The 20964-nt window shown below is 41.3% G+C and overlaps 1 protein-coding gene across 1 annotated transcript; it reads right to left on the bottom strand.

Annotated features, from left to right (window-relative positions):
- Nucleotides 1-136: 136 nt before the first annotated feature.
- Nucleotides 137-20343, bottom strand: SLC19A2 (solute carrier family 19 member 2). The gene is made up of 6 exons (XM_055323945.1): nt 19967-20343; nt 13273-13860; nt 6023-6245; nt 4569-4761; nt 4068-4209; nt 137-2132 (listed from the first exon to the last, which is right to left on the bottom strand). Exons 1-6 carry the CDS (start codon nt 20168-20170, stop codon nt 2004-2006), a joined length of 1479 nt encoding a protein of 492 aa, XP_055179920.1. The 5' UTR covers nt 20171-20343; the 3' UTR covers nt 137-2003.
- Between the last annotated feature and the right edge of the window lie 621 nt (nt 20344-20964).

Raw genomic sequence — 20964 nt, 5'->3', positions numbered from 1 at the left:
ATAGGAGGGTCAGGTAAGGGAAGACTTAATATGAAATTTGTCCTAGGAGAAATTATTAAAAGGCTTAAATATGTAACCCAAAGCTCCTACTGAAGCAAAAAACAACATTTAAAAAATTGCGATTAAAAAGGAAAAATATAATGTAAAATATTTATTTAATAAAAATAATTTCATAATGTATACAGAATTGAATAAAAAGTACAACAAATTATTTTCACTTCTTTGCAAAATTGCATACAGTACAACTTGCAAATTGGGCTCAGCCTTCTAGAAATATGGCCACACACCAGGATAAACTTATTATTGTCTTAAATAAGTAAAGGCTCCAGTTGTGCACCACAAACTTTGAATTAAATTCCATGGAAATGTTGCTTTGGTAACATAAATGATTTGATTGTACTGCAGTCCATTTTGTTAAAAAACATTAAATAAAATCCCTCGAACACCACTTTTCAACCTGTTTCTGAATAACAATTCCCTGCATAGCGCAATAGGATACAATATAAAATTGGAGGCTGTCCTTTTATGACATCACTTCTCCTTCGCTTAGTGCTCTGCTCTTGCTCTTGATCAGAAAGGAAGGTGAATGGAAAATGGCCTATATTTATGTTCATTTATTTCTAGAATTCCCACTTACACTAAATGAGTATGTCAACTTTGGAACCTTGATACTATTATTCACACTGTTTACCTGTGTTATTCTAAATAAATTAATCTAGATTTTTTCAAAATAAGGCAACAAAGTCGGCTTTAAAATGGTTTTCGTGTCTCACATACACTAGCAGCCACGTGGTAGATTAATTACAGAATTAGATGCGTACCTAGTAACATTTTCCAAGTACCCTGGAAGTGAAATCACCAGCAATTATTATTTTAAGCAGATAATCCGAGATGATCCACCCTTAGAAACAAAGGCAGATTTAATGTACAAAATGCAGGAATCGAGTCTATGCTAGTTCCTGTCCTATTGAAATAATTAAAAAGAGGCTCAGTTTGTGAAAAGGCCTTATAATAATCCAACAAATTCAGCTCCTAATGACATCTGTATCTTAGATAAGGACAATAATATAAAAGGTATAAATAGGGATGAAGAGATTTTAAAAAAAGAAAGGACTTTTCATTTTATTTTGGAAATAAATGGGAATCCAAATACAAAATGGAGTAGTTGTATTTTTAGCCCATATATTAACTTCTCATTATAGAATTAATAATTCTTCAGACTGAAGACTAAAAGACAGGCAAACATACCTTAAGTTTTCTGATTAGGTCTCTTTAGATTATTAGCAGGCCTCAAAACTTGCCTTATTTTCTAACTAAATGAGCTTCTCTGGGAAGCATATAAATAATGCAAAAGTATATTCCTAAAGACAATCTACCCAAATACAAAATTGTCAAGATGGAAACAGAACATTCATATAATGAATTTTTTTAAATAACATAAAATTAGAAATGACACACATTCCTAATATGTGAGAACACCAAACCAGAGTAAGTAGATAAGAACAGCTTTCCTCTGCAGAAACACAACACAAATGCACATGAGTATTACAGAAATAAGAATTAAGGTGAACACAGGTGCTGTGAGAACATACTTCTACTCTGACCTGTGAAGTCCCATGGCCCCTGTGAAGCCCTGGTCCCACTGGGCCACGCCTCTGGCTGACCAGATACAGAGAAGTAAACTGACCGATGAAACACCAAACTCACTTGCTATCAAATCTAAATGCCATGTGTTTCATTAGTGCTTTTCAAAATCAAGTTCACTTTTGAGTCAGAAGAAAGTAATGTTTAAATTAGCTTTTATAAATAATCCACGAGATAAACCTCATCTCTTGCTCCTCTAAACAGTATTGTTACTCTGGGAACACAAGGTATAATCAGTTGGCTGCTTTGAAGCCTTAAAAAGCACATTAATATACATCTACATATTAAAAAATTAAATATATCTGGGCACAGTTGCTGTGCAGAGTTTTTGCTTTAAGCAGCAATTTCTCAGCAGTGTATCATGAAGCGGTTACATGAGAACTTGATTCTGCATCTTCTTGCTTTCTATACTTCTTCATAATACTGGCTGTACCATTAGCCAGGAAAACCACAGCGATGAGTGCAAAATAACTGGCGTAGATCAGGAACTAAAGGGGATGGGGAAAGAAGTGATGTAGATAATTATCAGTTAGGAGATGAGATGTTTTATTTTATTTATGTGAACATATCCTATGATTAAAGGTATATTCAGTTTTTCAGTAAGCCTTCACAAAACATTGTGTGCCCACACCATCTGCCAGGCACTGACAATCAGAAGAGGTAGCACAGCATGGTGGTAGTAAAGCCTCACTGCCTCAGGGCAAATCCTGACTCTGTCCCTTAGTAGCTGTGGGGCCCTGAGTGAAATACTTCACCTCTGAGCCTTGACTTCATTTACAAAATGGAATTCACAATATTCCCTATTTTACAGGGTTGTTGGGAAGGGATGAGATCACATATGTAAGTGTCTATTAGCCCACAATGCTAAGGCTGTTTATACTACTGATTTTATTTTTGTTGCTGTTGTTACAATTGAATCATGGTTTCTCTCCTCAAGCTGGCAGGTAACTGTGACTAGCAGGCCAAATTCTGAAGATGAAGAACTTCTCTTCCTCCCCAGAAGAGGGCAGTAGGCAGTCAACTATATTCCATTATGGGCTTACTTTTTACTTTTCCTCAGGATCTTCTCTAGGCTAATATTTTAACGTGACTATATAGGTTGTCATCATCTTCATCATCACCTTCTTAAAAGAACTTATGAAATACTTATAAGCTGGCTCATGAATGCGATTTGGGTGCTACTCTAAGTCTTTGAGCCAGGTTTCTTAAAATTTGGATACATTTCCCTATAGGAAATCTGTTAGTCATGGCAATTAGAGTTTCAGCACAGCCTACACAATTCAATAATTCCTTATTTTTAAACCACTACTTCACTAGCAAGATGACAAGCACTTAGTTTCTCTCCTACCCTCCATTCCAAATCTAAGCACCTAACCCTTGAGAGGTGTTCTCAAGGTTTTCACTGCTGGTAGTAATTAGGAAACATACAGAAACCTCCCACTCCTCTGCTCTCTCTGCCCACCTTTTTGAGGCAGCATGATCCAGTGAGAGATGATTAGGCTTTAGAGTTAGAAGCTGGTTAAAATCCCAGCGTTGCCACATTATAGTTGACCATGCGACCTTAAACAACACTTAACATTATGTAACATCTCTCAGACTCATTCTCTCGATGTCCAATCCTGACAATAACCCCGCAAAATTATATACAGGATACGTGGCACATAGAAAACACTCTGTGCACATTACCTACTACTGTTATTATATCTCTTAGATCTCTGGTAAAAAACAAAGTTAGTTACTGCTAACATGCTGGACCTTTGTATTGTAAGAAAACTAATGCCTAAGTATGGAGGGGATCATCTGGGCCGGGATGGAGGTGGGGTAGGCACTTTTTGATTCAATAGCCCATTTTGCCAAAGTACAGAGCAAGCCTTACCTACAAACTCACAAAGCATGAAGGCATATATGACTATACAGTTCCTGAATGAATGCAAGTATTTCCATCGTCTCCAGGTGTTTGTGTGGGTATTTTCTCGATGAGTCACATGTTAAGAACCTTCATGCTATTAATCAACAGCAAGTCATTACTTTGGTATTTGGGTATTTTAGAGAAGGGAGAACAGAACCATGAGGTGAAGCAGGCATCTCAAAACACAGGATTCAGAATTCCACGCACAGAATTAAAATGAAGGGAAATACTGAAGGAGGAAGCACAAAAACTCAGCCTGGAAGGAACATTACTTCTGTTCTCCCAGAGTGTATAATTACACTCAGAAATGTTCTAGGTCCTCATCAAAAAGATGGTGGTCCTAACACCCTCCAGGGAGAAAAGAATTAAGGATGGGGGTTGACAAAAGGAAGGTGAGGACACTTCTACTTTCTTTCTTCTATCTGTCTCTACTGTCTGAATTTGCTTTCATTAAGCTCCACGTTGTTACCCAGCTCAAGTCATAACATTTTGAGTGTCAAAACAGAAATCTTACCTGAGTGGTAATTTCTAAGCCAAGGCCACTGGCATCCACCACAATAAGGGTGAGCAGAGTCTGAAGGGCCAGAGCAATGAAGGTATTCACACCAAACACTAGGGCGTAGCGCTCCATGCTGAGGTTAGCAGCAATCTGAAAACTTAAAAAATGAATACACAAAAGAAGAATGAAAAGTAAAAATAATATCCTAGTTTCGGTTTTTACCTCAATTTTCAAGAGTAGCCCCTTCTTTCTACCATTAATTCCCTTCCCAAACAGGTGAAAAGCATTCTGTTGCCAAGTGATAGAAATCTCATGAAAATACTTGAATAGAGCAGGTATATAGGAACAAGGAAATAAATGAACCTTCCTTAAGTGCTTTCTTTCTCAGGAGAAAAACATAATACAATGCTTCCTCCTGTTTGCCTCTTTTAACTAGAAATTTTCATTCATTTGTAAAGAAACCAAAAAGTTTATCTTGTCACTTTTCCAAATGTTTCTTTGAATCAAAATACATACGTTGCTATAGTGATGAGTAACATGTAGATGATTCTGAAGATGATATAGGATGTGTAGCACACCCAGATGTTCCTCACAGTATCCATAATATACACTGAGGAAGCAATCAGCAGAGAGAACAGAGACAGGGTCATCTCCCCCCATGTTGACCAGGATATTTTTACATAACCAACTGCAAACACAGCAACAGCACCTGCCAAATAAAACAAAGAAAATTGATCCAGTTATTTTGCTAAACAAATGCTCTTCTAATGAATTAAAAATTCAACTTAGATTATTAAAGTTTAAAATTTTGCAACTTATAAATAGGGTAAGCTCAAGATTATGGAGGGTGGGGATGCCTGGGTGGCTCAGTGGTTGGGCATCTGCCTTTGGCTCAGGGCATGATCCTGGAGTCCTGGATCGAGTCCCACATCAGGCTCCCTGCAGGGAGCCTGCTTCTCCTTCTGCCCATGTCTCTGCCTCTCTTTTTGTCTCTTATGAATAAATTAATAAAACCTTTAAAAAAAGGATTATGGAGGGCCTGGAAGTCACACAGGATTTTGGACTTGATGGAATAAATGACATGGAGCCAGAGAGACTATGAGATACAAGAAACTGAATTAGCACAGCCTGGCAATGAGATGAAAAAGGAGGACACAGACCCAGGGATGCTGTAACAGAAAAGGTACTGGGGCTGGCTCAGAGGCAGGAGTCCAAAAGAGCCACTGTTTCCAGCTCAACAACCTGGCAGGAGGAATCATTTCCTTCCTAACCAAAGAGCAGTGCAGAACATGGCAAAAGGGCATCCCTGCTCGTCAGTAAAATGATGCTGCTGACAATGATAGCTAAAATGTACAGAGCACTAAATACCAGACACAGTTTTAAGTGTTTACAGAAATCACAGGATGAAAACCTTAAGAGGTAGGTTGATAAATTAGAAAGGAACGATAGAATATATTGGTCAAGGACACAGGCTCTGAGTTCAAATCCTGTCTTTACTACTTAATATCCATCTGATCTTGGGCAAGTTATTAACCTACTGGTCTGTATTTCTATAACTGTAAAATGGGGATTACTGCACCTGTCTCAGTCATATTGTGAGGACTGAGTTAATACACATGAAATTCTTAGAATAACATTTCCTGCATAATAACATTCAACATATGTTAGTTATTAACTATTGTATATTCCCATTCTAAATTTCACATCATGTGACAAAAGCACTCAATAAATACAGAGATAATGGAAACCTGAATACGAAGATAATTTTGAAAATCATTACGGTAGGTTTCCCTAAAGGACATAAAGAATTTAAATTTGTTAATCAGGGTCATCCACGACTTGTGCACTGCTAAATTTCTTCCTAGATTACAAAATCAGAGCTCAAACTTTGTAATCAAATTTAGGAGGGGAGGGGAAATCTGATTATGGTTGACTTAACCACTGGAGGAATCTTCCACCCGCCCGCTTACCCAGGAGGGTGGACACGGCCTCCACACCGCCGTTGTAGATAGTGGCGTTGCGAGAGGGCATCACCTTCTCCCACAGGCCCTGTGTGTAGTTCACCACTTGGAAGTAGCCACAGGTGGAGAGGGCCCACCACACAGACCAGCAGAGCAGAGGGCGAGACGAATAGCACATCAGAAAGTCACTCCACAGTATCTTCAAGACAAGGAGACGGTCTGGCTTGGGTTCCTACTCAAGAAGGGAAGAAAGCTCAAATACTAGGAAGACGACTCCAGAAAGCAATTGTATAGACTTTCCTATTTTACAAACATTTTTCTTTTTCCTTGTGAAAAACCCACTGCTTACTGCTTTTTATGCCTATAAATGGCATAGAGGCATACCTCATTTTATTGTGCTTCCCTTGACTGCAAGTACGTGTTTTTAACACGTAGGTTTGCGGCAACCCTCTGTTGAGCAAGTCTGCCAGAGCCAGGTTTGCCACAGTATTTGCCGCTTCATGTCTTTGGGTCACATTTTGGTTACTCTACAATATTTCAAAATTTTTCATTATTATTATTTTTTATAGTGACCTGTGATGGTTACCACAATTGTATGGTACATCATTGATGTTACAATTGTCACTGCTTTGGGGTGCCATGAATCATACCCATAGAAGATGGCCAACCTAATCAGTAAATGTTATATGCATTCTGACTGCCCCACAACCTGGCCATTCTTCCTCTATTTCCCTCTTTTTAGGCTTCCCTATTCCCTGAGGCACAGCAACATTGAGACTGGGCCAATTAATAACCCCACAACAGCCGGTACCAGCGCCACCTGCCATGCTTTTCTTACTGCCTTTGCCTAGAATGTTCATTATTTCTCTATTCAAATCTTATCTGTCTCCCAAAGTCTATCTCAAACACCAGGTCTTACATGGCAAGAGAACCTCCAGATGTAAACAGAACCTTTTAGTTGGTATAGTTAGGTGTTTGCAAGGCCAAGTTACAATACCACTCATTTCTCAGTCCTTTTGGGCACAAAAGTAGATTAGTCTGTAGCCAAAACAATGGCTAGGATGGAAATTTTCAAGCCTAAGCTTGCTTCTTTTACTAAGTGCTTCTGAAGGACACAATCCCAATACTAACTCTTGTCATGAACAACAAACATTTTCTTGATGACAAGAAGACTATCATTATTTCTTCAGCCGTTGATACTCTATTATCTGAAACAGTAAAAACTTGGGGACTGAGCCTTAACTGATGGGAACAGATAATGTACATCTGGTTTCAAGAAAAACACAACAAAACAAAATATGGATCAAGGAGACTTGGTGCTGTTGAGGCAGGTTTACAATTTAGCAACAGTAAAGTTCTCGCCAAACATAAAAAGCTTCTAGGACACTCTCCTGCTCCCACCTGTTGTGCATTTATTTTGCTCCAAGAATGGTGACTCTGGCCTCAACCTGGTATCTCACCCAGCCCTAGTTCCTAAACCTGAAAGTAGGGCATTAACAACCTGTTAAGAGTTGACATGTCTTTGGCCACTGCTTCAGGGGAGATGACACTTTTCTGAAGTTCCAGGGCATCAAGCTGTAACAGGGAAGGATGCAACCATGTATGGCTACACACCCTCTGCCCTCTATCCCAGCTCAGACATATCCATTGGCCTGAGGCTAACTGGAGATATCCAGAGGGAATGATTTGTGACCACGAGGAGAAAAGGAGGGTTGGGGATCCCTGGGTGGCGCAGCGGTTTGGCGCCTGCCTTTGGCCCAGGGCGCGATCCTGGAGACCCGGGATCGAATCCCACATTGGGCTCCCAGTTCATGGAGCCTGCTTCTCCCTCTGCCTGTGTCTCTGCCTGTCTCTCTCTCTCTCTCTCTCTCTCTCTCTCTCTCTATGTCTATCATAAATAAATAAAAATTAAAAAAAATTGTTTAAAAAAAAAAAAAAGGAGGGTTGAAAGGCAGACTATGGGTCTTTCACTTAAGTCTCCATACAATTCTGGTTTTGTGCTTGGCGCCAGCCTGGAGGGAAAGGGGGACTAGTGTCCCAACACAAACCTCTCACCACTGTCACCATTATGATTTTATTTCTTTAGATTCTGAAAGCTATTTTGACACAAAAAGACATAGGAAGCTAAGTTATCACATAACACAGAACAAAAAAACCCATGCCATTACAAAACTACACGTAGACTATAATATTTACTCTCAAATGTATATCTATAAACATAAATAAATAAGAAAAGAGATGTTATCAAGGCCATTAAACTATTAATAGTGGTAATCTTTGGGTGGTAGCAGATCAGATCATTCTCACTTCCCTTTATGTCATTTTCTTTTACTCTTTAATTAAAAAATGAAGTATGAATCTTTTTATAAAATCAGAATTTTTCTTATGAAGATTATACATTTGTTAGCTATATATTACATATGTAGCTACTCTTGAAGTTAAATAAATAAAAGCCATTTTCTCCATACAATGTGAGGATAATCTCAGTGGAATGAGAACCAAACAATGTTCCACAGTTATGCCTACTCACACAATCCTAAACTCAACTCCTACTCATTTATCACAATGGGCATCTAGTTTCAGATTTCACTTAAAGAGAAGATTCTGACACCGTCTTAAACAAACAAAACAAAAACAAAACATTGAGAAATTATTTCTCTCCACCAAAGAATAGGAGTCTCTAATACAATGCTTTTAAAATCAACTAGACCTGGGTTTGAATTTTGACTGTGCCACTTTCTATGTGCCTTTGGTTAAGTTATCTGACATGAGCTTCTGTTCTCTCAACTGTACAAGGACTGTGATACCTACATCACAGAGTTTTCATAAGAAACAAATGAGCTAATGAATCTAAGATTCTTAGCAGAGTATTCAGTTCCCAGGTCCAAATAAATGGAAGCTGAAGTGATAATGATGATAGATGATAAAGAAAGCACAGCAGGAGCACACCTGCCTCTATGCAGATGGAAAAAAATTCTAAATCTTAGGCTTTCTACTATAAAATGGAAATGTTTCCTTCAATAGGTTTTTGGAAGAACTAAGGTATTACTCAATATGTAACAAGTGCTCAATAAATGTTCATTTCCTTTGTACTCTATCATGACTCGTGGACGCAATCAACAGATATTTATGAGTGCCCACATGTCGTGTTTGGTGATGTTCTAGATTCTGGAAATACAGCAGAAAAGTTCCTGCCCTCATTAAACTGACACTCTGGTAAGGGAGACAGATGATAAATACACATATGAGAGAGTTTACAGTAGAAATGATATTCTGAAGAAAAGAACAGCTGGCAAGTGTCTGTGGCAGAGAAAAGGAAGGATGATAAGAGTGTTGAAAGGCTGTCTGAAAAGCTGATGTCTGAGTTGATACTTGAGTGACATAAAGGAAGCAGCTGTGAAATCAGAACAAAGGGCAGTCCTGACGGAGAACCTCTGAACTGAACTTCTGAAGTGGGAATAGGCTCGATGTGTTTGGACTAGAGCCATGTGGAGCACAGTCGTGAGATAAGGCCAGATTGTATGGGGGCTTATAGGCCACGGTGTGAACTATGGATTTTCTTCTACATGCAATAGGAAAATATATGGGGGTGAGGGGTAACATGATTAGGGTTTAATGCCTAAACTGTGAAGACTACAGTTACATCACTTCTATATTATGTGTTCCTAACTATATGGGGGACTGGACAGGAAAGGAAAATGTGTTCGTGTCATGCCTGGTCATCTAAAGATAAAGGCACCTTCAGATCAATCAGCTCATAAAACTCAGTATTCTAGAGCTAAGTTTAGTGATCATCTGGTTTACAGTCTACATTTAAGGGTAGCCTCAGTTAAAGAATTAATGGTGGAATTAGTACCAGATTCTACGAAAACCTTTCCTAAGGCTCAGAAGACCAGGGTAAACCAATTCAAAGTGAAAGATTATTTACAGCCTCAAGGGTAAATAACTATCTACAGTGAAGGTACAATGCTATTCTTGATTGCTCATGTCTAATGATAAAGATAACAGAAATGAACATATATTGATGATCTACCAATTACTCACTTGAGAGCTTTACATTGCCTCAGTTAACACTAGAAATAACTGTGAGGTAGGTAGAAGAATGAGGGAAGAAATTAAGCCTCAAAGAATCAAACAACTTGCCCAAGATCACCCTGCTGGTTAAGAACCAGAACCCGGGTTTGACCTTCTCCTTCAAAATCCACTATGTGCTGCTAGAAATTATATTAAGTACAAAGTGGAAACATTAATGTTGTTACTGTCAGTGTTTCATGGAGCTCAAACACACACATAGGCAAAGAATGCTTACTCATAATAAGGGGTATTAGTCTACAAATAAAAGTATAGGTGTGTTAACAGGTATTGTTTAAGTATTAATTACGTGTCAGGCCCTGTGCTAAAGAAGTGGCTTAATTTACATCATTTCTAATGGATGAGCAAATTAAAATAAATCAGGTCCAACTATTGGCTAAGCATAGAAGGAATCCCATTTCCTATTTAGGAAAGAAAATCACTGGCTATGCTGGAATGTCAACATGCTCTGCCCCATAGCAATAGGGCCATTCTGAAAAGAACTCACAAGTACTGTAAGGTAACTTGTGAATGGGGCTATCACTTTGACTCTTACTTCATTATCCCTTTCCATATCAAGATCAAACCACCTACTTTTCTTTACTATATTTACCACAATTACTGATTTACAGTTCAGTTATGGGCTTTGTCAACTTAAAATGGTACTGCAATCCCCAATATTCCTATTCTGACCTTCTTTCAAGCTTGTCAAGAGAAACAGCACTATTTTAGCCCTGTACAGCGGCAAGCAGCCCTGACTGCCTGTAAAGGTACCAGCAGAGGGGCACCTGGGTGGCTCAGTGGTTGAGTATCTGCCTTCCTGGGGTCCTGGGATCTAGTCCCGCATTGGGCTTCCCTCAGGGAGCCTGCTTCCTTCTCTGCCTCTCTCTGTGTCTCTCATAAGTGAATCAATAAAATCTTAAAAAAAAAAAAAAAAGTCAGCAGAGCCAAAGATATAATAGAACTGACTTGAATCTAACTTTTACCACACTGTAGCCAACAGTGATGGTTCTGACCATTTTGTCACCCCAGTGAAAGACTTTAATGGAGCAAAGTACAGATCAAACTGAGTCTCATATACGCTCTTTAATTATGTTACATATATCAGCACAATTCTGCACAAGTCACTAATCTCTGTTCCCACTCCTTATCTCTTTAAAATGAGAGGGTGGTTGACATTTCATGTCTCTTATAACTTTAAGATACTCTGATGGTCCTATAGCCTGTGGTTAGAATCATTTCAGCATGTCAAGTACTGACATTTTGCATGTATATAAACAAGAAATGTCAAGTTGGTCTAGGACAGTTTTTTAAATGGTAGGTTACAACTCATTTGTTAACAGGTAATGGGCAGTGATCTGCATTGTAAAAATAGAACTGAATGAAACAAATAATATACTGTATGTTAATTAAATTGAATTAAAAAAATAAAACTGCAAAGTTTTTATCAAAAAAATGAATGTAATGGAATATACCAGAATAAAAGTATTGAGTTGTGAAACCTCTGCTTCAGTTATATATAAAATATATACATACCTATGAATGGTACTTGTTCCTATGTAAAATGTGTTTCTGTTTCTTACTCATGTTCTAAATAGTTTAAAACTTATGTTTTATACAAATCTTTAGAACTATGGCCAATGTCAACTATGGCCAATGTTAATACTTGATATATGTCAATATATATTATTTATTATTAATTTATATATATTTGATATATTTATATATATTAATTTTTAGCTAAGGCCATTTTAAGACATTTGAAAGAGAATTTAAAAAGGGTTATTTTTTCTACTACATGATATCAGATGATTATACTTTTTTTTTTTTACTCCAGATGATTATAACTCCTTCCTCCATCAACCCTTTGTTGAATTGTCAACATCATTTAACAAACTATGAAGGAATCAGCATTTCCTTCCTAACTTAATCCCTGGTATCCTGATTGATGCTACCCATCGGTGCCCTAGTAATCAAAGTGCGTTCCATGACCAGTGTCACCTAGTCTCAATCTCTTTGAGATGATAACCTAAATTTCAACTAGCAATCACAAGTAAAGAGTGGGAGTGGACTTAAGAGAGTAATTAGATGCCACATTGAAACAATTTGAATTAACCCCAGATGAGGAGCCAAAGACTTCACTCAGTGGCTTCTTTACTCTCAGACTACAAGGCTTATGGAGCTCGATTTTATAACTGACAGAGTCCACCTGCAAAGTGAGAATGTTAACAGGTTATTTCCAAACATGTCCCACGAAAGCTAAGACTAATTCAGTATGGTTGGAATGAACCTTGCCCCTCACGGCTTATAACCTGTTGGAAAGATAAAAAGCTCTTATAAAGAAATTAATCTTCCTGGCTAGCCAGAACATATGGATGGATTATTCTGATCCATACCTAAGAGATAATTTCATAGTCACACTTTTAATATGTATTCCATCATCATCTTAATTTTTTCTCTTGTGATTATCTTCCTATGTGTTATTTATTACTACTCCACTCTGGGCAAGTGTCATTTGAAAATACAGATACACTTCCAGCACAGAAGAGGAAGTAAAGTTCTTAACCTTATATACTTTGGGCTTCAATTCAGAACCTGGAAGTAGATATTCATCACTTATTAGAATCATTTCCTCTATTCATTTAGCAAAATTCTCTGAGTGCTTTCCTTATACACCAAGTACCAGATAGAAAGGTGAAGAAGATACAGTTCCTGTTATGGCTTCTTAGGACATCTCTGACACAAGCAATATAACATTGTACAGTCTGACTTTGGAGGTCATTCACTCCAGGATAAAATATATTTGTCATCTCTAATATAAATCAACCTTATCTGTAATCAATGAATGAATAAACCAAGGGAGCAACTCAGGGTAAAACCTAAATCCGGCTGCCCAGGTGGCTCAGCGGTTTAGCACCGTCTTCAGCCCAGGGCCAGATCCTGGGGACCCGGGATCGAGTCCCACGTCAGGCTCCCTGCATGGAGTGTGCTTCTCCCACTGCCTGTGTCTCTGCCCCCCCCCCCCCGTGTGTGTCTCTCATGAATAAATAAAATCTTAAAAACAAACAAACAAAAAACCTGAATCCAGATAAATACAATGTCTAGCTAGATGGGGTTTCCTGTCTGGTTTGTCACCATTGCTCCAATTACCAGAGCAGCAACCACAAGGTGTTTAAGGCTATACTTACCGGCTCCTCCATATTTAGAGGGATTTTTGACTCAACATCCTCCCACCCAGGAAGGTGGTTAGAAGCTGAGGTGTTGGTTATAATGCCACCATTTTGTGCCTTGATGCCATTCATTCTCTGGCAAGTGGTAGGAACATGGTGAAAGAAAAGGCTCTTCTGTGGCATAGGAAGAAACCAGGCCACAGCAAAAGCCACGGAAACACACGTAAGAGAGATGACATTCAGACTAAACAGGGACCAGCCTGCCACTGAGAAGAGGATTTGCCCCAGGACAGAGCCCACAGTAAAGCCCACCAAGGTGGCACTCCGACAGTAACTTGTGACTTTCTGGTACATGTTCAGGTCTACCACACTGTAGATATAAGAATAATAGGCAATTTCAGTGGCTGTGGCAATGCCATAAAAGAATTCCAAGAACTGAATGGCCAGGAGTCCCTGGGCGTAAAGCAGCATGAACCATGTAACAATAAGGCTGAGTCCCTGCAGCAGAACAACAGGCTTATAACGGAGGTAGTCTGTGGCTAGGAACACAGGAAACAGCAGCACCAAGTAAGAGTAAGTCCATACTGGATAAATTTCGTTGAAGACCTGATAGAAAAAGAAAATTAAAAACCTGTTAGTAATATCAATGGATCTGGAATATTCATAACAGTTTATTCTTATGCAACAACCTGCTGCTACCTCTAATAAATCATCCTTATCAACCAAAGAAATCTCAACAATTCTGATAATTGTTTGGAATATACTTCCCCATGTCCACCCCATTGTCTTTTTCTTAAAATCCTTCCCCTTCATCAAGGCCTAGTTCAAAGCCTTCCTCATCGTGGCAGATTTTGCTGGAGCTGACAGCATTCTTAGGGCAACACTCAGGGCTCTCTTGATACTGCTTTGTATGTGCCAGTCTCCCCAGTTACCTCACAACGTTGGTTGCTAACCATGGTTGCACATCTCCCATGGAGCTTTAAAAAATGTAGATGCCTAGCCAAGGCAGTTCTTTATAGCCTCCTAGGAGACTTTAATCTGAGCCAGCATTGAGGACTACTGCCTTAGAGGGCAGACCATTAGGACTGACTTGATGTTCCATGCTGACCCGCACAGCCTTGTAGTCAGCATGCTGTGTGCAAGGGACTTGGCTCAAGGACTGTTTTGGAAATGGGTGTTTAGGAATCATCATCAATTCTTCCTTCTAGCCACAGAATAGGGAGCCTTGATCCTACTGTTTGATTAGGTTTCTCTGATTTTAAGTTTTATTGTTTTGGGGGAACAGGTGAAGAGGATAGTTCTGTCCTAGTGTCCTGACGGAATAATTATCTGTAGATGATAGGATTATAGGCCAACTTTGATGTCCTTTTTGCTTGTCTGTAATAATGTAAAGGATGGAAGTTTTTGCTTTCTCTTTAATGGATTATTAAAATTGGAATAAGTAGAAATAAGCTCTCTGCCATACAGACACAGCTGGAATTTCAACCCATCATTCATTGTGTGACTATAGGCAAGTTTTTTTTTTTAGTTCCCATTAGCCTTTATCTCCATTAACAGTAAAAGAAGCATAAACCCTACACCACAGGATTGCTTATTGCAAGGATTAAATGAGAAAATACATGCAAATCAGTCATTCACTCTATTTAGATGTCAAGACTTAAGGACTGAAGCTGAAACAGGCCCTTTGGAACAATATGAATGAAATAAATCAACAGAACTGCCATCCCCAGTCTTCCAATATCAATCACTGTAAGCGACCTTCCCTCTTTTACACCTACCCCAGTGTCTAGCAAGGTCCTGGGATGAATATAAGTTGTTTTTTTTTAAAATGACCATTTCAAAGTCTGGATCAATGGCCCTGATTTTTAAGTGCTTTCTGAAAGGCCACCTTGGTAACAGGCTAAATACTTCGCCATGGAGCAATCTGACTATCTAAGGCCAAGGGCAACCTTCTTTTTAACTCTCACATATGCTTCAGTTCACCCAAATGTAAAATGGGCTGTTTTCAGGGTTTAGAGGAATAATAAAGTAAACAGTTACTGTAAAAAATATTTTGCGGGTACAGAACAATTACAAAAGACAGACATAATCGGAAATATATTCCTGTCCTGATTTCTATTTTTGACTGGTCAGATATCAAAAGTAATTTGTCTAATAGTCTCACCTTCATGAATTTTAGCCTAGTTTGTATTTGTATCATTTAGCAACTTCTAGATTAGGAAATTTCTTACACCTGAAGATGGGTATGAAAAGAATAATTGTGAACTGTAGAAATGACTGTTATTCAAAAGTGTGTACATTTTAGCAACTAAGAAACAAAATGCCCTTGGCTGGTGCCTGCACAGCCCCAAGATACCTCAGCAGAAAACCAAAGGGGACAGGGTAACTTGGAGTTAAAAGTGGTGAAGGATGAAAGCATCCCTACAGACTCTTCACAGTGGTATCCCATTAACAACCCCCCCCCATTCTTTTTTTGCCTCTAGTTTTACCAGTAATCTCCTATAGTTTTCTTAAGTGTTAAACTGCCTCTTCTGACTCCACCTTCACATTTTCCCCAACATGTTTTTCCTAGCACGACACCACAACCCATTAGCCATCATGCCTTTCCTTTAAAAACCCTCTTCCTCACTTCACCACACCCTTCAGGGCTTTGACTTCTTTGCTCCAGTAAAATTGTCTATACCTATGTATGTTCCATACCTTTCAGTAACAATTGTTCCAAAGTGATTAACTGCTGGGTTTTCATTATATAAATCTCATCCTTTTAATTATCAACTTAAGTGCTTATATTTATGAGACTAATTCTGCTCCTAATACAAAGCCACAAGATAATGAAGATGAGAAAAAGTAACATGGCCAGACCTGCAAAGTCAAGTAGGAAAGAATTAAAGGCAAGTGGGGGTAGGGTGGGAGAAGAGATGGGTTCTCTTTAAATCATTCTAAATAAAAAACCTGACTTTTCTCCTGTGAAAGAGATCAACCCAAATGAATGTCCCTCTCACAGTGTTATCAGCATTGTAACAGCAAACGTCTACTGAGCCACACACTATGCTAACTGCCTTACCTACTTTATTTAATCCAAACAACAATCCTAAGAAGTAAAAGCTTTTATTACCTCTATTTTACAACTGAGGATACTTGGCTTTACAGAAAGGTTAAATAAATTATCCAAAGTTATCAAAGCTAGCTTTGGCAGACGGAAGATCAGAATCTTGATAGTCTGAATCCACAACACTAAAATGCCTCATTTCTTCCATCAGAAAACTGTTACTGATCATCTGGTATGTTCCAGGGCTACTTCTAATATCTGCAGCAGCTTTTTCAACTTGTATTAAGGTACTTTTATAGGGCATTCATGAAGAGATAAAGACCACACAATCTCCAGATTTTAGCCACTGGGTCTCTAAGAGAAGATCCTTTCTCTTTCAATGCATGGACAAACTGTTACACCAAAAAAAGCTTCTTCCATAGATACTTTTAATCCTGAAAGGAAACTCCCCACATGCAAAAAATGTACATATTACAGACTCTTACTGTACATACCCTGGACAATACCTTCTTATCTTAGGTAAAATCTGCCACGTGAACAAAGGGAGCAGATTTTATCAGAAGATCCTTTTCACCACTCTTTGGATCAGAGCTTGTTTGTGCTTTCTTCTGAGACACAGAAAGCCAAGAGAAAAACAGATGTTCCTTTTAAGCTCTAATTCGGATTTAGACTTTAGAGTTCAGTTTCAATTAAACAACTAGTTAATAAGCTCTTATTTGTGAAACACTTGAAGCTGTGTGGATTACAAAAAAATAAAATAAGGCCTCAGTTCTTCAGGAGTTCTGAACCTAATGAGTAATATATATTCATACTCTATTGGTAAGGGGGGAGATAGTAAATAGGAGGTTACTTCTTTGAGGTGGCTTTGAAGGAAGAGAAAGAGGCTAACAGATATCAACTGATAGGTATGGGAAGCTTATTCCAGGCAGAGATTACAACTTTGAGTACAGACTGGGAGATGAGAGACTGTGGGTATGCTGGATTTATGAGTAGAAGATCGATGTGATAGAGCATGGGCACATGGAAGAAGGCAAGGAGAGGAAATATATAGCAGGAAATAAGGCTGTTAAGGAGGTAAGAGCCAAATTCTGTAGAACTCCGAATATCAGAATAAGTAGAAAGTTTTTTTTTTTTAAATCAAAGAAAGGTAGTGAATTTCTGTCAAATCACATGCGAAAAGGATGAAAGAATAAAAAAGTGTTGGAGATATAGAGCTCTATTTTATTAAAAGTTTGGCTTTCAACTATTAGAACACAGTCCATTTTTAACCTGTTTAAAAGTTAGAAAGTGTGTGTTGGGCTGTGGATACAGCCCTACATGGGGCTTATGGCTTGGTGGGGAGTCCCCCACTCTTCTCCCTCTGCCCCACTCCTCACCCACTTGTATTTAAAAAAAAAAAAAAACTTAGGAAGTGGTGTACCTGAAACAGATTAACATTTTTCCTGAAATCTAAGAAAAAAATCCTTTGATACTGTAAAGATAAATTCTGTCCTTTTCCAACAATAGTTCCATTTAAGATGACCTAAGTTGGCCCTTCTAAAGTCTTACAAGTAAATACAAATTTCAATACAACATCACTAACCATGAACTGACATTCGCTTTGCCTAAAAATCATATAATATTTCTTACTAACTGTCTACTGGCAAAAGCAAGCATGAGGTCAGGAAGGAGAACAAGTTGTTCTATTTATTTCCGTTATTAGATATTTTAAAAAACCAGGGTTCTGGAGAGGCTGAACAGAGCCATTCTGTGCATGATCAACAGTATCAGCTAAGGTCCAAGGTCCTCACAGAAAAATGACATCCTTTCTAGACCACTAGATTTCTCTTCAAACTCTGCCCTCATCCTCCTCCAATGTGCAATAACAGAAATTGTGCTATGTTTGTTACATAATCCACAAATATTTACTGGGCCTGGCACCCTTGTTTTACTCCAATGCCACTGAATATATTTCACTCAGCCTAGAAAGCTCTGATTAGACAGGGCACAGGATGACACATGACATAACAACTCCTCTGCCCGGGGCAATTGACAAAACAGATCAGCTTTCAAATATCAACGCTGGGAACATGTTTCTCTCCTTGTGCCCCTGTGTCAGGCAAGGTACACACACTGTGCAGATCACGTGGCAGTTCACATGAAACTTTCATTGTAAGCTGCTAAAGAAGTATCATTTCTGCTTCAGTGGCTATACCTCAGGGTCAGTAATTGTCTCCAGAATCGCTCTCTATTTACTGCAGCAATTTTTTTTCTTGTCAAATCATTCTGTTCACAATGTTAAAATGTAACCAATGTTAAAATTCAAACAGGTAATGAATAACTGTTAGAGTCCTTTGCAGGGTGGTCCTTAAGACTGAGAAATAGGGACGCCTGGGTGGCTCAGTGGTTGAGCTTCGGCCTTCGGCTCAGGGCGTGATCCTGGGGTCCTGGGATCCGGTCCTGCATTGGGCTCCCTGCAGGAAGCCCGTTTCTCCTTCTGCCTACGTCTCTGCCCCTCTCTCTGTGTCTCTCATGAATAAATTTAAAAAGAAAAAAGAGAAATAAAAGATCTTAAGTTGGATAAAAGTTAATGATAGTGGCTGGAAGTAAGACAACATAAGAAATTCAAACGAAACCCTCAATCTAGGATTCAGCACTGACTTTCAATTCCCTGCTAAGTGTCCTTGAAAGTGGAGGGCAAAACAAACTAGACTGTGAGTTAAGTATATCCTGCTCTGACCTGTTATGCAGGGATACTGAGAGGTGATTACTAACCACAGGAAGAAAAGTAGAGTGTAAATGGGAGGGAAGGGAAGGGAGAAAAAGCAGGAAGAGGAAAAAAAACAGCTAAATGCCCACTCAGCTTTCACCCTTTGTATAGCGTTCTAGAAAGGAATACCAGACGTGAGCTTTCAGGCCTGTGAAAAGAGGCTAAGGAGCCTCCTCAGCTGAGAACCAAAACTAACATCTGTGAACCCACAATTCACCATGCAAGAAAAATTATAATCAAGTGCCAATTATATGATGCCGTCGCCGTATCTGCTTTTACCCCGGGAGGCAGGGCATGAGAGGGGACAGCATGTCCTTGAACAAAGCCTCACCTAATTAAAAACCAAAACGAATTCCGATGATGGATTTTTGTTTGTTGTTCTGTTCTGTCCTCGTTTAAGCACACTCATCCCGTCAAAGGTGAACAAAGCAAAGTATGGGAAGGAAGAGGGAGGCAGAGTCTTTCAAAGAAGCAGGGGTTACTTCGCACCTGGTTCCCTATTTCAATCAACAAACACGTACTGACCCTTTCCCGCTGCCCAAAGCACAGCTCGCAGTTCGGCTCTTTTTAATCCACGCACCCCGCGGCGCCCCCTGCCGGCCCCCGGCGGGAACTGCAGGGCGAGTCGGCGCGCGCTGGGCTAACCTCCAGCGAGCCGGGCAGCGCCGCACGCCGCACGCCGCCCGCAGCGCGCGGGAGCGGGGGCTCCCGACTGGCCTTCCCAGCCCTTCCTGGAAGACGCGCCCCGTACGCCGAAGGGGCGCCCGAAGACCTGCACGGGGAGCGCACCGCCAGCCCCGAGCCGACTTCCGACCGGTGAAGGCTAAGAGCCCGCGGCGGCGCGGGCGCCCTTCTCCGCGCCCTTCTCTCCCCGCCCGCCTGCCCGCCTCCCCAGCGCCCGCCGCCGCGCCAACCTGCCGCTCCGTCAGGTTCTTGTCCGGCCCCAGCAGGTAGGGCGTCAGGAAGGGCTCGGACGGCCGCAGGCTGGCGAAGAAGCCGTAGGCGCACAGCAGCGCGGTGGGCAAGAACCAGCACTCGCGGGGCACGCGGGCCGTGCGCAGGAGCATCGTGGCCGCCGCCGCCGCCGCCCGCCGGGACACCGGGCCGGGCACATCCATTCGCGGGATGGAGGGCGGGGACCCGGCCCGGCCCCTCGCCCCCTCCGCCCGACGCGGTGAGGCTCGAGCGCTGCCCTGGCGCGGAGACCCGGGGCCGCCAGCGGCGCCCTTCGCGGCGGAGCCAGGTCGCGCGGGGCGAGCGGCCGCCTCCAGCGCAGTCCTCCAGGCTTCCCCTGCGGCGGCCGCCGAGCACGTTACCGCCGGAGCCGGCGCGCGGGACCCGCCCCCGGGGCCGCCCCCGCCGCCGCCCCCGGACGCACAGCCAATCACAGAGGACGCCCGGAGTTTGGCTTCTCTCCCATTGGTCGCCGCCTTAGAAGATGCGAATGGGCGCGGGCTGAGCGCGAGACCGCTGACGTGCGCCGACCTGCGGGGCCCGGGCGTGAGGACGGGCGAGGCCGGCGGCCCGGGGGCCCGGGGGCCCGGGGGTCCGGGGGCGCGGGGGTCTGCCCCTCGGGGGCCTCGGCCCGCGGAGACGGTCGCGCTGATCCCCGCGCTCGCTCTCTCCCGCTCCTAGTCACCGTCCCTCTGGGCGGTTATTCGGACTCTGCTCACGGAGGGGCTGGGCTGCCGAGGCCCGGCCAAGATTTCACCTTGCGTGGGGGAGTCGGCCAGCCTCTGCTCCCGCCGCTCCCTGGTTCTCGGCCGCCCGCCTCCGCCCGCGCAAGGACGCTAGAAGCCTGGCATCTAAGCACCCGGGGCTCTACCCAGGGACGAGCGCGAGGAAGCGGAGACAGCATTTGGAGAAGGAACGAGCTCCCTCCTCACTCAACAGAAGGGCCCGTAATGGAGGC

The sequence above is a fragment of the Nyctereutes procyonoides genome, unplaced genomic scaffold (genome assembly GCF_905146905.1).
Source record: "Nyctereutes procyonoides isolate TBG_1078 unplaced genomic scaffold, NYPRO_anot_genome, whole genome shotgun sequence".
Lineage (NCBI taxonomy): Eukaryota > Metazoa > Chordata > Mammalia > Carnivora > Canidae > Nyctereutes > Nyctereutes procyonoides.
The sequence above is the reverse complement of the archived record's forward strand: the minus strand, read 5'-3'. Positions and strand labels throughout refer to the sequence as shown.

Coding starts and splice junctions, on each gene's coding strand:
- SLC19A2 (XM_055323945.1), bottom strand. CDS start 20,170: ATGGATGTGCCCGGCCCGGTGTCCCGGCGGGCGGCGGCGGCGGCGGCC. Junction 6,246..13,272: donor CTCTAAATATGGAGGAGCCG/GTAAGTATAGCC, acceptor CTTCTTGAGTAG/GAACCCAAGCCAGACCGTCT. Junction 4,762..6,022: donor GGCCGTGTCCACCCTCCTGG/GTAAGCGGGCGG, acceptor TTTATTTGGCAG/GTGCTGTTGCTGTGTTTGCA.